Raw genomic sequence first — 18,741 nt, 5'->3', positions numbered from 1 at the left:
CACTATATATACAAAAGTATGTGGACACCCCTTCAAATTGGTGGATTTGGCTATTTCAGCCACACTCATTTCTGACAGGTGTATAAAATCAAGCACGCAGCCATGCAATCTTTTTAGACAAACATTGGCAGTAGAATAGCCCGTACTGAAGAGCTCAGTGACTTTCAACGTGCCACCTTTCCAACAAGTCAGTTTCTCAAATGTCTGCCCTGCTGGAACGGCCCTGTCAACTTTATGTGCTGTGATTGTGAATTGAAAACATCTTGGAGCAACAACGGCTCAGCCCCGAAGTGGTAGGTCACACAAGCTCACAGAACCGGACCGCCAAGTGCTGTGCGGTGCGTAAAAATCGCCTGTCCTCGGTTGCAACACTCACTACAGAGTTCCAAACGGCCTCTGGAAGCACAAGTACAATTTTTACGCACTCGGCGGTCCCGTTCTGTGAGGGGCAGCTCTAGCAGGGCAGAAAGGACAAACTGACTTGTTGGAAAGGCGGAATCCTATGTTTGTTCCTGGAGATTGCATGGCTGTGTGATCGATTTTTATACACAACGGCTGTGGCTGAAATAGCCAAATCCACTAATTTGAAGGGGTGTGCAAATACTTTTGTAAATATAGTGTACATAAGGGTTACATTTTATTTTATTATTTTTGTACAATTCAACCACTTATCTTACTCAAGCCACATATCAGAAATGTACTCACTCAAAACGATTGTAGATTGTTATTGTGGAGACTGAAAAGCCCAGTGTTAATGTCTTATATCAATAGAAATAGAGCTCCAGTTTTTAGGCTACTGTCAGTGAGGACCTGAAATTGTCCCGTCACGCAACAGCTCCTCTTCAACCTCAGCAGGCTGAAGAAATTTGGCTTGGCCCCTAAGACTCTCACGAACTTATACAGATGCACCATTGAGAGTATTCTGTCGGGCTGTATCACTGCCTGATATGGCAACTGCATCTCCCGCAACCGCAGGGCTCCCCAGAGGGTGGTTAGCCAAACGCACCATCGGGGGCACACTGCCTGCCCTCCAGGACATTGACAGCACCCGGTGTCAAAGGAAGGCCAATAGGATCATCAAGGACCTCAATCTCCTGAGCCACCCAGTTTCCATCTAGAAGGCGGAGACAGTACAGATGCATCAAAGCGGGGACCGAGAGACTGATAAACAGCTTCTGTCTCCAGGCCCTCTGACTGTTGAACAGTCATCACTAGCCGGCCTATGCCCGGTACCCTGCCCTGAGCCTTAGAGACTGCTGCCCTATGTACATAAAGTCATTGAACATTGCTCACGTTAATAATGTTTACATACTGCTTTACCCACTTTATGTGTATATACTATATTCTAGTCATGGCTCATCCTATATAACTACTGATGTACACACCTTTTCTATACACACACCATTCACATACAGTACATATACATTGAGTGTACAAAACATTAAGAACACCTGCTCTTTCCATGACATAGACTGATCAGGTGAGTCCAGGTGAAAGCTATGATCCCTTATTGATGTCAATCAGTGTATATGAAGGGGAGGAGACAGGTTAACAGAGACAATTGAAACGTGTAATGTTTGCCATCGAGAGGCTGAATGGGCAAGACAAAATATTTAAGTGCCTTTGAACAGGGTATGGTAGTAAGTGCCAGGCGCATTGGTTTGTGTCAAGAACTGCAACGCTTCTGGGTTTTTCACGCTCATCAGTTTCCCGTGTGTATCAAGAATTGGTCCACCACCCAAAGGACATCCAGCCAACTTGACACAGCTGTGGGAAGCATTGGAATCAACATGGGCCAGCATCCCTGTGGAATGCTTTCAACACTTTGTAGAGCCCAAGCCCCGACAAATTGAGGCTATGTTTATTGGTCGCGTTGTAAGTTTGGCAGATCTTATCGCAGGTGCAGCGAAATGCTTATGTTTTTACCTCCAACAGTGCAGCAATATCTAGCAATACAATAACAATACATAGACAATTCAAAAGTTTTGAATACTCTGTGTATATTTATTTATATTCCGGACTCTGATATTGCTTGTTCTGATATGTCTTAATTTGTTGTTCATTTTTTAAACTTTTGAATTGTCTATGTATTGTTATTGTATTGCTAGATATTGCTGCACTGTTGGAGGTAAAAACATAAGCATTTCGCTGCACCTGCGATAAGATCTGCCAAACTGACAACGCGACCAATAAACATAGATTTGATTTGACATCCTCGAAAAACTCCCACTGCCTGAAACAAAAGTGAAATGATGTCAACAGCCATCAGACAGAATGTCCACCGGAACACAACCCAGAGCTGTGTGATGAGGCTTGTGTGTCACTCTCATCTCACCCACTCCCCCGCCCACTCTCCGCTGCTCAACGTGCGGTGCTATGGAGAAGTGAAAACCCCATGAAAGGGGATGGAGCTGTTCTGTTTTCTCCCAGGTGAATTAGTTACGAAATTAGTCTATACAGGGCTGGCTCTAGCCTAAGCAAGATTTGGTTGTGGTCCCACCATGCGGGTCATTTTTTTTAGTGGCCCCCCTCTTGACGGCAGAGATACGTTTTCTGCAGTTTTATACGTTTTGGGGTGGAGAAAAACTTTGGCTATTTTATTTCAAATGTCATGCAATTCTACTAACTTTGCTACGGGGCAGAGAGACATTTTTGCAGTTTTAAAGCCAATTTCCTGCACTTCTACTCATTTTGCCATGACTTATGCCATGTTAATGATATCTGAAGGAGAGTGACTAATGGTACAGACACACTGCAAAATCTGACTGCCGATAGGTACTTATGAGGCCGTTACTTCTCTTGATAGAACAAAAGATGTCCCTGCTGTGTACCGACCTGGTACCGACGAACCTGCTGTTTCTACTGTAGAAAAACAATGCTTGTTAGTGGCTGAGAATTTGACTTTGAACCAATTAGAAAGCACGAACCTCCACGTGGGGAACCGACAGATGGTTAGTGTCAACAATAGCTTACTACAAATTCTAGCTAGCTAGCAACAACATTAGCCACAGAAGGGACAAGCAAAACAAACTGCTCCCACCATGTGGCGTGGAGTATTTAAAACAAAGCAAATCAGAGGTAAAACTTTTCTATATGAGAAACAATAAGTTAACTGCCGACACTGGGCAGAAGTGCTAAGTACCCATCAGCAGTCAGATTTCTCAGTGTGTCTGACCCTTAACAAAAATCAATGGGGGCCTCCTGGAAGTCATGGCCCCTGGGCACGTGCTCTGTGTGCATGGTCGGTATTCGGCCATAATTACTGCAGGTTTAGATAACTGGCAAGACTCATTTACCAATCAAAAAATTGGTAGCTGACATGGCTAATTGAGTGACTGTCAGTGACTGACAAAACAAGAGAAGAACTGCGGATGAACAACCAAATTTCAACAGTAAGTTGAGACCCAGTCTGAGTTCCCCCTCAAAAATAACTCAAAATAGTTCATCCTTGGAGCTGGCCCTGAGTCTGTATCACATTTCAGTCTACCTGGAAGCCCATTGTTTGTTTCCTGTTTACTTTGCGACAGGTTGAAAAGGCTGCCAATATGCTTTGGGCTGGGTTTCCAAATGAAATAAAAAAGAAATAGCTTGAAAGCTGCTGTATATTTCACCTGCATCCTCATGTAATTTACAGAACAATTCATTAATTAAGAAGAAGCAATCAGCTGACATGCACAATACTTTGAATCTGCAGGTGGAATTTTGCACCTCGTAACATAGACACTTTTGGCACTCACACATAATAGCCTATACAGTGTGTGTCAGTGTCACTATTCACCACTAACAACTCACACATAGGCTACACATTAATGTACTGCTACACCCCAGACAGCTTACACCTTACGACTGCAGAGTTTGTAAGACTTTTATTAACCTCAGTTTCAAATGACTGCTTGCAGTTTCATACTGCCGGCCAACCATATGGACTGTTAAGTTATAATAAAGTTATAAACAGTCTCTTCTTGTTAACCTTAGCTAACCTTACCGGGAAACGACAGACAATGAGCCAATTGTGTTCATGCGCAGTTAGTTTTAAACCGCATAATCAACAGAGTTCAAGGCCAGGGAAACATTCTCTCAATCAGTTTAACGGAAGGAGATGGGGGAGTGGGAGAAGAAATTCACTGTGAATCCTATGTTTCAACATTATGTCTGGACAGCATCTCCTTGGGAAGCATCTGTTGTTCATCACATTCAGTCTCTGCCCTCCCAGAGAGGTGGGACTGTTCAATACATCTTAAAGCTAGCAAGAACTGGACCACTGCCGGCCATATAGATAGACAGTTGCTGGAAAACCATATAGATAGACAGTTACTGTAAAACCATATAGGTAGATGGTTAATGTAAAACCCACATTTACAGCAATAGATATGACTCATGCGTTTCTCCCTCCCCCTTCCCTCCTCAAGTCTTTTCAAATAATGGGAGTGATGAAAGCAAAATGATCCCGCACTCCGTTTTGGACCAAACACAGTAAGTTTACAGTACTACAACAAGGCTGCCTTGCAGGGGTAGGTGTTGAAGAAGTAGGGTCTGCACAGAAGGGTGAGTTTCACTGCCGTGCAGTACAACCTCCCAAGAAGTCCCGATGTGACCCTTTTGACCTCCGGGTTTGTGGCGGCTTCCCAGAGCTCATAAATGTCGGCCACATGGCCGTGCGATGTCATCATCTTGTCGTAGATGCACAAGTGGTAGGGCGCCTTGCCTTCGCCTGAGAAGTACACGTGTTCCTGTGGCGACACGCCCATGGCATTGGCACAGATGCCCATGAAGACATCGTCAATGTACAGCGAGGCATTGAGCGTCAATGAGGCCTGGTAGATTTTGTCCGCCACGTCTCTTGAGACGACGTAACCGGCCCCTGCCGTGTAGTCCGGGTATGACGCCCAAGGGTACATCTCTTGCGGGACGTAGTACTTGCTTTCCTTCTGGCGGATCGGTGGCGCGCCTCTGTGCACGTGACCGATCCAGAAGTCCGTCACGCCCTTCCTGTCCATGTCCTGCAGGTAGCGCACCAGGTTGGGCATGTGCACGAAGATATCATTGTCAGCCGTCATGAGGAAGCGGGCATGCGGGCAGTAGAAATGAGCCCAGCGGAACTGTAGCAGAAGCTTGAGGGTGAGGTTGTGGAACGTGTCCACAAAGTCCTGCTGGACCATGTCGCCATGCCTGCGGTCCTCATCGACCAGGCTGTCCTGGATACCTCCGCTCCTCCCCCTCCACGTCTGGGCAGTCTCATGCTGCTTGGGAAGGCCCAGCACAAACATCACCTTCACCGTCACCCCCAGGTCTTGGCGAATGTAGGTCTCGTTGCCCCACGTCGACCGTATGGCTCGCCGTCTCTCGAAGTTCTCCGGGGAGGACTTGATGAGCAGAAGCAGTAAAATGTCCTTCTCTCCTGAGCACTTGTACGGGTGGTTGAGTAGGTAGCGGTGGTTACTGAACATGTGGGCCTCCTGTCGTGGGATGGTGAAGCTCTTGTTGATGAAAGTGTAGCTGTTGACCAGGTAACGGTAAGAGTAGGAGTTGATGTGGCTCACCATGCCACTGTCCAGCTGCTCCCAGCATACCATCACCACCGACAGCACCAGGCATGTGGTCATCAACTGCACGCACTGGCACTTGCGGATCCGCCGGAAATTCACAAACATCCTGAAAAATGTATTCCGGAACCTTCCGATGTTCTTCCTCTGTCAGGTCAGAGTGGTGATGGCAACAGTGGTATGCGTGTCTTTGTGTGTGAAAGAGCAGCTGCTGAGGTAGTTGTTCCTGTGGCTCTTTGCAGAGCAGTGTGTGTGTGTTCCATCCTAGTTTTCCCACCTGGAGCAGGAGTCATGCGTGTTTCGGGGAGATTCACAGGAGGGCCTCCCCGGAAAGCATCGCCTCTATCTGGCGAGTCACTCACACTCCTGTTGTTACTGATTCCCACACAGCCGTCCTCATAGTGGCTCGGACTCGTCCAGCATCCTCAGGTTGCCGACCATCGCTCTGAAATGGAACAGAGAATGCACGTTTTATTCTGTGTTGACAATTAAGTGCAATAAAGTGTTCCTTAGAGTAAGCCAGACAAACAGATCAATCAACGACTCTGACACTGAATATTAGAGTTTTGACGGGGTCTGGTCGTTCTTAAACATTTGGAAACATTTCCCATTAGGCTGCTCTGCTGTGTATTTACTCTGTAATTCATCTAGAAACTACAATGTTTTAACTTCTCAATACAATGTTAGTTAATGCAATGTTATCACTAGAGTAATAACAACATTACTACACAGGTACAAGAGCAACTTAATGTAAAGACTTAACATTTTTAATGTAAAGTGTTAGCTACCAAACAGTTGCTATATTTACTCATAGTTAGCTTAGCTTTTGCTTCTATAACTTAAGCTTGCTTGCATAACCCCGGTTCTCTGATATTATGAGTGAGACATCTCAGTAGAGAGATTCCCCAGAATCTTATAACAGTCTTGAAGAACGAATTATACACGTCTGTCGGAGACCGTCAGGTCGAATGGCAAATGAGGGAGCCCCTCCCCCCACACTAAAGAGCCACTCGCCTGGTTTGTGAGACATTCTCGAGCATGCCGAACTTCCTCACACTCTTGCAAGTAGGGGAATGTGGTGAGATGTCTTATTCATAATGTCAGAGAACCTGGATTACAACAAGTAACCTTAAGTTCTCTTTCAATGATTTGATTTGACATCTCACTAGAGGGATATGGCCCACTACCGTATCGCACATGCTCTCCGAAGCCAGGTAGTTCCAACGTATCAACACTCAGAGGTCCCGACACTGAGGGACAGTATGCGCCAATGAAGGTGCAGTGGCATCTAGTCGGTAGAACCTCATAAAAGTATGAGGGAATGCCCAGCAAGCTGCTTGGCAAATCTCCTGTAAGGAGATGCCCTTGAACAGAGCCACAAGCTCCAAGGCGAGACAATTGTAATTGGCACTAACTTTCGGCATAAAGGCAGGGTTGAGTAACAAGGTAACCTTCGAAAAGCCCCAGGCAAATTGTAAACACTAATGGTGAACTGACAGTGCATGTACTCACTCACTTTGTCGAGGTAAGGGCGACCAGTTACATGGTCTTAAAGGAGATATTTCATCTCCACCATTTCCAGTGACTCAGAAGGTAGCTGTGAAAAATCCCACGACGGGACTAAAGACTTGGGAACCAGACGTAACAGGAAACAACATAACGGGGTGTCTTGTCGAAGCCTGTATGACAGGCCGAGATAGCGGCTAGAGAGAGAACTTACAACCCCTATAGGTCTAAGCCCTTACATCGCAATATCTAAAATGTATAATTTAGCCATTTTAGGACCCCTGTAGGTATAATATCTATTGAATTTGTCCTTTACTGCTATAGCCCATAGAAATGCATTGAATAACACATTTGTAAATAGCAAAACAGACAGTCTAAATATAAAATATTAGGAACAAGGTTTTGAAGCGTTTGAAATTTAGAACCATGTTTGATCACATTATTCAGGGCACATTTTACCCCCTATGCACTTTTTGTCGTTTTTACAGCCCAGGACTGGGTTACCTTCAGAAGACTCCCCTGAAGCATGCGTGTGTCGTAAAGCAAAACAACCCACACCTTCGTGTTTGTGAGATATTGGTGAGATATTAGTTTGTAGCTCCAACGGTTCGGTCTGGACAGTTGGTCTTGTGAGAAGACCTCTTAAAAATGAGGACGTCCGCGACAGAGTTCAGACAACTGCCGCAAAGCTTGTGGATGTCGTAGAGCCAAACAACCGACACGGTTGGGTTCATGAGAGTCACATTTTTTTGTAAGGTGGTGACTTATTAGTTTTACATACAATTTCATGAGGATTTCCTTGTCCAGTTCTTCTCGTGTAGGAAAAGGCAGCTTTCACAAGACTGATCTTATGGAATAGGCACAAACTTTATATCTACGAATGCTTGACCGTATCTTTCCCAGATCTGTTTCACCACTTGGGGGAGAAGTCTCCATCCCCTAGATTGGGACTCCCTCTGGAAAATAAGTCTGCGCCTGTGTTCGGTACGACATGAGTCTCTCGTAGGGACGGTAAGTGTGCGCTGCTTCACAGGATAATCCAGACGGATAGTCTGTTTAAACACAGTGCCACTCTGGCGGTTGATGTATGCCACCACAGTCGTATTGTCCGTTCTGATCAAGACAATTCCAAAGGGAGAGTCGAAAGTGTTTCAGTGAAAAAATGCACTATCAACATTTCAATGTCATTTATGTGAGAAATGCTGAGTTGTGGAGTCTAAACTCCTTTTATTGCATTTCCCCCATGTGAACTGTGTCCCAGCCCTTGAGTGATGCATCTGTCTTCACCACTATCTACCCTAGGGGAGTGCCAGGAGCAAAGATCAATTTTTTTTCCTCCCAGTGACAAAGAGCCAAGAGACACATGGAAGTTACCTCTATCTGGCAATTGAGCTGAAGCCGTGTACACAGGTTTGGGGCTAACATCCAGCGCTGGAAGTCTCTCATCCTCAGTAGACCAAGAGGTACGGAGATGGTGGATGCCATCAACCCCAGCACTTGGAGGCAAATCCTGAACACACGTTGTGGAACAGGGAGAGGCACTGTCAAAGGGACATGATGCGGTCTTCCAAGCGAGAGAATCCAGCATTAAGCCTAGGTATTCTATTCTCTGTGATAGCACCAAGCAGCTATTTTTCTGAATGATCTGGAACCCTGGCTCGGAGAGGTGGGTTTACCAGGGAAGTTGTGTCTTGTTCCGCTTGTCCCCTTGTTGGGGAGCAATTTTCGTGGTATCCAATTGGTAGTTACAGTCCTGTCCCAACCCACAACGCCTGCTTAATCTGGAAGCCAGCCGTACCAATGTGTCAGAGGAAACACTGTACACCTGGCGACCGTGTTGCTGAGAATTTTCCTGTACATCAGGAAATTCAAACTTTAGTAGCTTTTTTAAACTCAGGCTTTAAAAAGGCTCCTAAAGTTTGTAATTTCCACTAACTAAAAATGTATCAACTCCTACAAAATAATATTTTCTTGCTGAGCAAACTGGCTCAAATTAAGATCGTACCTCTGTAAGCAGACGGAATGTGAATTTCGTCAAATAGCTGTCGAGGACACATAGGTCCAGAATGGAGCAAAACCCTCCCCATTTCTTGGGAAGCAGGAAGTACCGGGAAGTAGAAGCCGAGGTGGCTCTCTGCTATTGCTATCGCCCTGATAGGCCCTTTGCTTAATGAAGAGAAGATTTCCTGCTTTATTATGCGTGCCGAGTCGCCAGTTGCTACTGATTCCAAAATTCTGTTGAAAACTAGTGGTCTCAGAGAGAATTGCAGTCTGCACCTCTTCGTAACTGTGGATCAGACTCAGACGCAGGGCTGGACTTCACATGCACACCAGTTCCCTGCTGGAGCGCCCTCTGGTGGCGATGAAGCGAGTCCTTTTCATTGTATTTTTGCTTTGTGTGCCTAGCATCTCGCCTGGAAACAGCAGAGTTTTTTATTTAGAAGGGCAGTGTTGACACACTGGAACAAGGGGAAAGTGCTTGGTGGCAACTGACAATTAGTCTTCCTGCCCCAGCTGCTAGAACTAGAGCCGGTGGGAGCGCCATGGCACGGAGGGCACTCGGGGGTATAGTGAATTCCCTCCGTCTTTCTTGAGAGCAAATGCATGAGAATGGGTCTCTTTGGGAGCAGAGACGTCTCTCCCTCATAGGGGAGGTGCCCCTTCGTAGCAGGGGAATCAAATGAGAGGGACCTCGATGCGGCTGCAGCGAAATGCCGTTTTCCCCACTGTCGGCCCCTATTTGGAGATCCCACTGTGTCGCGGTGGGCTTCCCGCGGAACGCCCTGGTTTCAGCGAATTTGCCCTCTCCCTGAAATGAAGCCTTGGCTTGTGGCTACCCGGCATACCCATTCATTCTATAGGGCAGGGAGAAGTTTAAGGCTTCTGCCACATGGCAGCGACAGCCGGACCATGCGGCAGAAGCGCCAAGGAAATCTGCTTTCTCGTTGCCCAACAGGCTGGACAGATTGAGCCACAAGGCTTTCTCCCATGGCACGCTGCCTGTTTACAGACATCAATGAGAGAATACAGTGTATATGTCATCCGCCATCGATGCCCCTCTAAGGGCGGAAGAGGGCCTAGCGGCTTTTGCCTCCTCGTCCTCTTCCTCCTCCGCTGCCTGGAAGAGGTTGGTCATACCCTCGCCAAGCCCTGGAAAAGTGGGTGAAGGTCCTCATGGTAGCCATACATGATGTCGGCCCATGAGGGCTGGGTCTTCCTGCTCAAGTTAAGAGTGGGAGACGAACTACAATGGGCTGCTATGTGCACTCTGTGGTGGTGGGTGTTAGAAAATGGATGCATGGCCGGAGGTCGTGGAACGCTGCTTCCACGTGAGATGTCAAAACGAATAATTGAAAGAGACCCTTTGGCGGATCGCAATGCTTTTTCAGCTAATCAGGGTAATTGAGTGTCATAATGATGAATTGTGGGGCCTTTTAGTCATACAGGCACACAGAGGCATGTTTCACTGGCAATGTCTAAGCCACTGTGTATGTTGAGGTAATAAATATTACCTGCCAGGGCTTTGAAGGATTATTCATCACTGGGGAGGTTAATATGCAGAGTGATAGTTCACCCAAATTACAGAATTACACACTGGTCTCCTTACCCTGTAAGCAGTCTATGTGCAAGGTATGACGGCAACCCATGCTTTGGTTTAGCTTCCTTGGCAGTGGCTGTCACTGTTACCAAATGCTAAAAGTCATGGGACTGATATTAGCATTTTCTGAGCATGATGTTCAAATCATCTATAAGTGACTTTTGTGAGCTTCACAATCAATTTGAGATACTTTCAGAAGATTTGGACATGATGTTTTTAAAAATACTAATATCGGTCCCATGTAATATATACCGTATACTATATTATATACAGTATACTATACAGTGCCTTGCGAAAGTATTCGGCCCCCTTGAACTTTGCGACCTTTTGCCACATTTCAGGCTTCAAACATAAAGATATAAAACTGTATTTTTTGTGAAGAATCAACAACAAGTCGGACACAATCATGAAGTGGAACGACATTTATTGGATATTTCAAACTTTTTTAACAAATCAAAAACTGAAAAATTGGGCGTGCAAAATTATTCAGCCCCCTTAAGTTAATACTTTGTAGCGCCACCTTTTGCTGCGATTACAGCTGTAAGTCGCTTGGGGTATGTCTCTATCAGTTTTGCACATCGAGAGACTGACATTTTTTCCCATTCCTCCTTGCAAAACAGCTCGAGCTCAGTGAGGTTGGATGGAGAGCATTTGTGAACAGCAGTTTTCAGTTCTTTCCACAGATTTTCGATTGGATTCAGGTCTGGACTTTGACTTGGCCATTCTAACACCTGGATATGTTTATTTTTGAACCATTCCATTGTAGATTTTGCTTTATGTTTTGGATCATTGTCTTGTTGGAAGACAAATCTCCATCCCAGTCTCAGGTCTTTTGCAGACTCCATCAGGTTTTCTTCCAGAATGGTCCTGTATTTGGCTCCATCCATCTTCCCATCAATTTTAACCATCTTCCCTGTCCCTGCTGAAGAAAAGCAGGCCCAAACCATGATGCTGCCACCACCATGTTTGACAGTGGGGATGGTGTGTTCAGAGTGATGAGCTGTGTTGCTTTTACGCCAAACATAACGTTTTGCATTGTTGCCAAAAAGTTCAATTTTGGTTTCATCTGACCAGAGCACCTTCTTCCACATGTTTGGTGTGTCTCCCAGGTGGCTTGTGGCAAACTTTAAACAACACTTTTTATGGATATCTTTAAGAAATGACTTTCTTCTTGCCACTCTTCCATAAAGGCCAGATTTGTGCAATATACGACTGATTGTTGTCCTATGGACAGAGTCTCCCACCTCAGCTGTAGATCTCTGCAGTTCATCCAGAGTGATCATGGGCCTCTTGGCTGCATCTCTGATCAGTCTTCTCCTTGAATGAGCTGAAAGTTTAGAGGGACGGCCAGGTCTTGGTAGATTTGCAGTGGTCTGATACTCTTTCCATTTCAATATTATCGCTTGCACAGTGCTCCTTGGGATGTTTAAAGCTTGGGAAATCTTTTTGTATCCAAATCCGGCTTTAAACTTCTTCACAACAGTATCTCGGACCTGCCTGGTGTGTTCCTTGTTCTTCATGATGCTCTCTGCGCTTTTAACGGACCTCTGAGACTATCACAGTGCAGGTGCATTTATACGGAGACTTGATTATACACAGGTGGATTGTATTTATCATCATTAGTCATTTAGGTCAACATTGGATCATTCAGAGATCCTCACTGAACTTCTGGAGAGAGTTTGCTGCACTGAAAGTAAAGGGGCTGAATAATTTTGCACGCCCAATTTTTCAGTTTTTGATTTGTTAAAAAAGTTTGAAATATCCAATAAATGTCGTTCCACTTCATGATTGTGTCCCACTTGTTGATTCTTCACAAAAAAATACAGTTTTATATCTTTATGTTTGAAGCCTGAAATGTGGCAAAAGGTCGCAAAGTTCAAGGGGGCCGAATACTTTCGCAAGGCACTGTATATATATATATATATATATACATAAGTAGACATGGAATCATAATTGACTGTAGCGCATATACAGCAACCACAAGCTACCGGTGGCTGAAAACACAATCATCGCGGGATGAACGAGTGACAAATTTCAGCCCAAGGATGGTCCATTTAAAAATCATTCCTTCCTCCCTCGCCCTGCAAGTGTATACTCATCAGACGTCATGATATGTCATCAGAAGTGTCCACTTAATTTGAGGGCTGAGGGCATAGGGTGTGTCTTTTAAGTGTTTGGACCGTAGTCATGGTTTGATATGTTAGCCTTGTTCTGGCCACTACTATGAATCTTCCCCTCCTCAGCAGCCTCCTATGCTATTTTTGTACCTGTTTGAAATCTATTGGCTTGTCATTCAAACTAAAGCAGTTTCATACCATAAAAAGAAGTACTTCTGTTTTGTTCCTCTTCTCTGACTTCCTGTTGTGTGTTTGTGTGACATAAGCTGAGAAGTCAAACATGTGGCCGGTGAATGATAAAAGCCAGCACAGCCAAATGTGGCGCTGGGGGTTCTCCCATAATGGAGGGGTTTAAGATGTGGACCCACCAAAACCGCTGAGAGCCGTGGAAAGTGTACGGCACACAATGGAGGGCATCAGAATAGCTCTGGGAGCACAATGAGAGCGTGGATGAGAATAGGCTGTTCCGCCCATTTGGCCAAGGGGGGGGGGGGTATCATGGATGGGCTTGGGAATCCAGGCAAACCACCGGGCTGTCGCGCCCCGAGAGCTTTTTAAACATCATTAGCCTGCCTCTTCCTAATGGGGTCACTCACTCAGAATCTCTCTCGTTCTACCCTTCTCTCTTCATAGTTCTCTCTCTCTCTCTGCCTGAGAAATGTGTCAGCCTTCTAATACATGTGAGATGAGGCAATTTGTCGAACCTCAAAAAAGCTTTCAGAAACCCTCATGTATTAATGAGAATGTTGACTGTTTGTGTGTTACAGTAAAGTCCATGCCTGGATGAGTCCGTGTTTAGATGTAATGAACTGTTTAGACAGTGTTCAGACAATGGCTCAAGAAAACGTTTTTTTTTTGTGTGTGTTCTTTCACTACCTCCTCTGTGAACTTTGATATGTTTAACCAGCTTTTTGAACGAGAAAAGTGTCTGCAAATGTTCTAGTTGAGCTAAATCTGGAGTTTATCGGGAATGGAAAGTTCAAGCACACCACTCCACTCTCACAACAGCTTACCGTATATGAAATGAGGTGTCATTATTCATTGCTAAATGAAAGTACTAAGTCAATGTTTTAATATGCGACTCTGAATAGCAGTCAACGTTGTGTTATACTACGATGTATTGCGAGCCATGTAATTGTGTGTGTACTGGCATCTTTGACGTAAGACATATTGAGTATACTGCCCAGGCACTTAGGTAAAAAGATAAGGTTTTTTTATTGGCTATCCCGGCGATGGTGCCATGGCCTAACAATCTAACAAAGACCAAGGTGTGCCTCACCTCAAGTCTCATCATTGACGTCTGCCAGTAAAACGTGTTCAACAGGTTTTGTTTGGCAGCTGTTGGAATTCAAACATGATTTCTGTCATAGGTGTGTGTGCGGTTTGTAATATGTGGTATGTCCTTACCTTTTCTTAAGCTACTTCCTTCCTTTAACCTTTCAAGTAAATGCAACCCTGTGATTTGTTGCGCAGGTAGATCCTGTTCACTCAAACATGTCGTTCAGGAAATATCAGCATTGCCTTGGGTTTGATGTTAAAAGTCCAATGCAGATGTTTTTTTTTTTAATCTCAATATCAAATCATTTCTCAATAACAATGAAGTGCCTTACTGTGATTGTTTTCAATTAAAATGGTGAGAAAGAAACAGCTTCTTAGCAAAGACCAATTTCTCAGTCAAGAATTTAGCTAGGACTGTCTGGGAGTGGTCTGAGTGGGGAATACTAAAAACTAGCTGTTATTGGCAGAGAGGTCTTTCTTATTGGTCTATTAACTCATTTACAGGCAGGCCAAAGGTCCATCCCACCAAAACAGGCAGACATTTCAGGCAATCTTTTTAAACAGCTCTTACGCTAATAGGGCATTATCATAATTCTCACAGTATTATTCCAACCTCACATTGCGGAAATAGAGTGTACAAAACATTAGGAACGTAGGCGAATACAGGTAAAATCCATGATCCCTTATTGATTTCACCTGTTGAATCCACTTCAATCAGTGTAGATGAAGGGGAGGAGACCGGTTAAAGGAGGATTTTTTTTAACTCTTGAGACATGGATTGTGTATATATATTCACTTCAAAGAGTGAATGGGAAGATAAAAGATTGAAGTGCCTTTGAACGGAGTATGGTAGACACCGGTTTGAGTGTGTCAAACTGCAACGCTGCTGGGTATTTCACGCTCAACAGTTTCCTGTGTGTATCAAGAATGGTCCACCACCCAAAGGACATCCAGCCAACTTGACACAACTGTGGGAAGCATTGGAGTCAACATGGGCCAGCAAGGTACCGGTAAAGATCAACAAAGCAAACTGTGTTACTAAATTGCCTCGGCATGAGACCTGTCTTAAAGAGACATCACTATGCCGGGCTGACAGGTGCGCTACATCCACTGCCAACTGTGTTAATTCCAATTGAATTGGTCACCTTGTCTTCAACACTGGATAAAATATTCCTGCAATGTGACTCTTAGACAGCACTAAAAGGCAAAAAAAAAAAAAACACTGAAGCTAGTTGTTCAGTTGCTCACATGACAACCAACTTCAAATCAACTTATTTACCATTAATATTTCTTACTCAATCTTGGGTGAAATAAAATGAAACGGACATAGTTTGGCCTCGGTACAATCCTCAGTATACATCCTGAAACAGTTTAAACAGATTCTGCTAATCATTTTTTATAATATTAATGGTTTTGATGATATTATTGTTTCAAATTAAAATGGTAAGAAATAGCTTCTCAACAAATTAAATTCTTAATGGAAGCGCATGTTTAATCCCAGTGGGTTCCTTACTCACACAATTAACTCAGTCTAAAACCAGCTTCTGTGAAAGTGAGCCTTCTCTGTCAGCGTAGCTCCAAAGTCACAGGTCGTATAAATAGATCTCACACTTGAAAGAATCCTTGCTGAGCACACCATGCCACTTACCGCTGAGAGAAAGTATCAATGCTGCTGCTATGTATCCAAGTGACTAGTTGTAAGAAGAAGTAGTCTCAGTAGCCTAATAACAACCACCTTCTGTTGAGTTCAGTGAATTGAGTTCTCTCGCTCTCTCCCCTCCTGTACAGATTCTCTCCTTGTAATAGCTCTGGAAGTATTTCAATGTACCTCTCCCTGGAGTGATTAGGATGTAGTCACACACACACACACTCTACTTTTCAGGAGCAGTGGCAGCAGCTGCCAGTTAGGCTGTGTGTTAGTGTATGAGCCTCACTCTGTCCAGAGCGTGTGAATGCTCTGCTTGTGAGTATCTGTTGCCTTGGTTGCTACTACCTCCTGCTCATTTCCCCTCACACACACTGTGAGGGTGCGGCAGAGGAAGTGAGGGAGGAAGAAGCACAGATGAGGGAGCAAAAGACTGCCTTCACCTCCACAGCCTGCCCACACATTTACAAGCAGAGGTTTTCCCTTGACAATATTACATCTATAAACAAACAGAACAGCAACTTTAGTTCCAGATCATGAATACATTTCCACACATACCGTAATACTCATCTCATAAAGAGAAAGTAAAGACAAAGGAAATTATCTGTGTCATGTATCTATTACCATATGAGGCTGGGTTGAGATTGTCACGTCTTTCCAACAAAACACTATACACATCTACATATAACATTATACACATCTACATATAACATAATACTCATCTACATATAACTTTATACTCATCTACATAACATTATACACATCTACATATAACGTTATACACATTACATATAAAATGATATACATCTACGTTAAACATTATACACATCTACATATGATATGATACTCATCTACATATAACACGATACATCTACACATAACATTATACACATCTACATATAACATGATACTCATCTACAGTGGCTTGTGAAAATATTCACCCCCCTTGGCATTTTTCCTCTTTTGTTGCATTACAACTTGGAATTAAAATTGACATTTTCCGGGGGGGGGGGGGGGGGGGGTTGTATCATTTGATTTACACACCATGCCTACCACTCTGAAGATGCAAAATATTTGCTATTGTGTAACAATAAAAATAAGACAAAAAAACAGAACTTAAGCGTGCTTAACTATTCACGCCCCAAAGTCAATACTTTGTAGAGCCACCTTTTGTAGCAATTGCAGCTGCAAGTCTCTCGGGGTATGTCTCTATAAGCTTGGCACATCTGGCCACTGGGATTTTTGCCCATTGTTCAAGGCAAAACTGCTCCTTCAAGTTGGATGGGTTCCGCTGGTGTACAGCATTCTTTAAGTCATACCACAGATCCTCAATTAGATTGAGGTCTGGGCTTTGACTAGGCCATTCCAAGACATTTAAATGTTTCCCCTTAAACCACTCGAGTGTTGCTTTAGCAGTATGCTTAGGGTCATTGTCCTGCTGGAAGGTGAACCTATGTCCCAATCTCAAATCTCTGGAAGACTGAAACAGGTTTCCCTCAAGAATTTCCCTGTATTTAGCACCACCCAGCATTCCTTCAATTCTGACCAGTTTCCCAGTACCTGCCGATGAAAAACATCCCCACAGCATGATGCTGCCACCACCATGCTTCACTGTGAGAGTGGTGTTCTCGGGGTGATGAGAGGTGTTGGGTTTGCGCCAGACATAGCATTTTCCTTGTTGACCAAAAAGCTCCATTTTAGTCTCATCTGACCAGAGTACCTTCTTCCATATGTTTGGGGAGCCTCCCACGTGCCTTTTGGCAAACACCAAACGTGTTTGCTAATTTTTTTCTTTAAGCAAGGGCTTTTTTCTGGCCACTATTCCATAAAGCCGAGCTCTGTGGAGCGTATGGTTTAAAGTGGTCCTATGGACAGATACTCCAATCTCTGCTGTGGAGTTTTGCAGCTCCTACAGGGTTATCGTTGGTCTCTTTGTTGCCTCTCTGATTAATGCCCTCCTTGCCTGGTCCGTGAGTTTTGGTGGGCGGCCATCTCTTGGCAGGTTTGCTGTGGTGCCATATACTTTCCATTTTTTAATAATGGATTTAATGGTGCTCCGTGGGATGTTCAAAGATTTTGATATTTTTTTATAACCCAACCCTGATCTGTACTTCCCACAACTTTGTTCCTGACCTGTTTGGAGAGCTCCTTGGTCATCATTGTGCTGCTTGCTTGTTGGTTCCCCTTGCTTAGTAGTGTTGCAGACTCTGGGGCCTTTCAGAACAGGTGTATTATACTGAGATCATGTGACACTTAGATTGCACACACGTGGACTTTATTTAACTAATTATGTGACTTCTGAAGGTAATTTGTTGCACCAGATCTTATTTAGGGGCTTCATAGCAAAGGTGGTGAATACTTATGCACGGACCACTTTTCCGTTTATTTAAAAAAAAAATTATGAAACAAGCTATTTTTTAAATTTCACTTCACCGATTTGGACTGTTTTGTGTATGTCCATTACATGATATCCAAATAAAAATCAATTTAAATTAGAGGTTGTAATGCAACAAAATAGAAAAAATGCCAAGGGGGGTGAATACTTTCGCAAGTCTCTGTACGTATAACATTATACTCATCTAATAATGAAAGTAAAGACAAGCAAATAAGTCTGGTTGCACAGCCGATTGGCAAACATACCGTAAATTGGGAAATCATGTGACTAAACAAAAAGATGAAACAGTACTTTGGAACAACGATCGATGATATGAAGGATGATCGTAAAAAGATTTGGAATACCTTAAATGAAATGTTGTCCAAAAAGGCAAACTCAGCTTCATCCTTCATAGAATCAGATGTTTCATTCATTATTCATTTATCAGATGGCTCATTATACTAAGATAACATGGAAATGTTTTAAGATGGTCATACCATGGATTATTTAGCAATTCGATTTTGAATTGTAGAACCCCTTTAGGTATAAAAATATATATTTGATAAAATATTGAATTTGGCTTTTACTACTACAGCCCACAAGCGCATTGAATAACACACTCATAAATTGCAAAAAATAAATAAATCATAAGGAATAAGGTTTTGAAGTGTCTATCCTAC

The 18,741-nt window shown here is 43.8% G+C and overlaps 1 protein-coding gene across 2 annotated transcripts; it reads right to left on the bottom strand.

Annotated features, from left to right (window-relative positions):
* Positions 1-3,850: 3,850 nt before the first annotated feature.
* Positions 3,851-16,001, bottom strand: LOC139387043 (lactosylceramide 1,3-N-acetyl-beta-D-glucosaminyltransferase A-like). Of its 2 annotated transcripts, none has more exons than XM_071133014.1 (2): positions 15,691-16,001; positions 3,851-5,988 (listed from the first exon to the last, which is right to left on the bottom strand). In XM_071133014.1, exon 2 carries the CDS (start codon positions 5,649-5,651, stop codon positions 4,488-4,490), a length of 1,164 nt encoding a protein of 387 aa, XP_070989115.1. In that variant the 5' UTR covers positions 5,652-5,988; positions 15,691-16,001; the 3' UTR covers positions 3,851-4,487. The 2 variants fall into 2 exon arrangements, with proteins under 2 accessions (XP_070989115.1, XP_070989116.1); XM_071133015.1 differs by lacking the exon at positions 15,691-16,001 and adding an exon at positions 15,560-15,667.
* Between the last annotated feature and the right edge of the window lie 2,740 nt (positions 16,002-18,741).

This window comes from Oncorhynchus clarkii, chromosome 28 (genome assembly GCF_045791955.1).
Source record: "Oncorhynchus clarkii lewisi isolate Uvic-CL-2024 chromosome 28, UVic_Ocla_1.0, whole genome shotgun sequence".
NCBI lineage: Eukaryota > Metazoa > Chordata > Actinopteri > Salmoniformes > Salmonidae > Oncorhynchus > Oncorhynchus clarkii.
The sequence above is the reverse complement of the archived record's forward strand: the minus strand, read 5'-3'. Positions and strand labels throughout refer to the sequence as shown.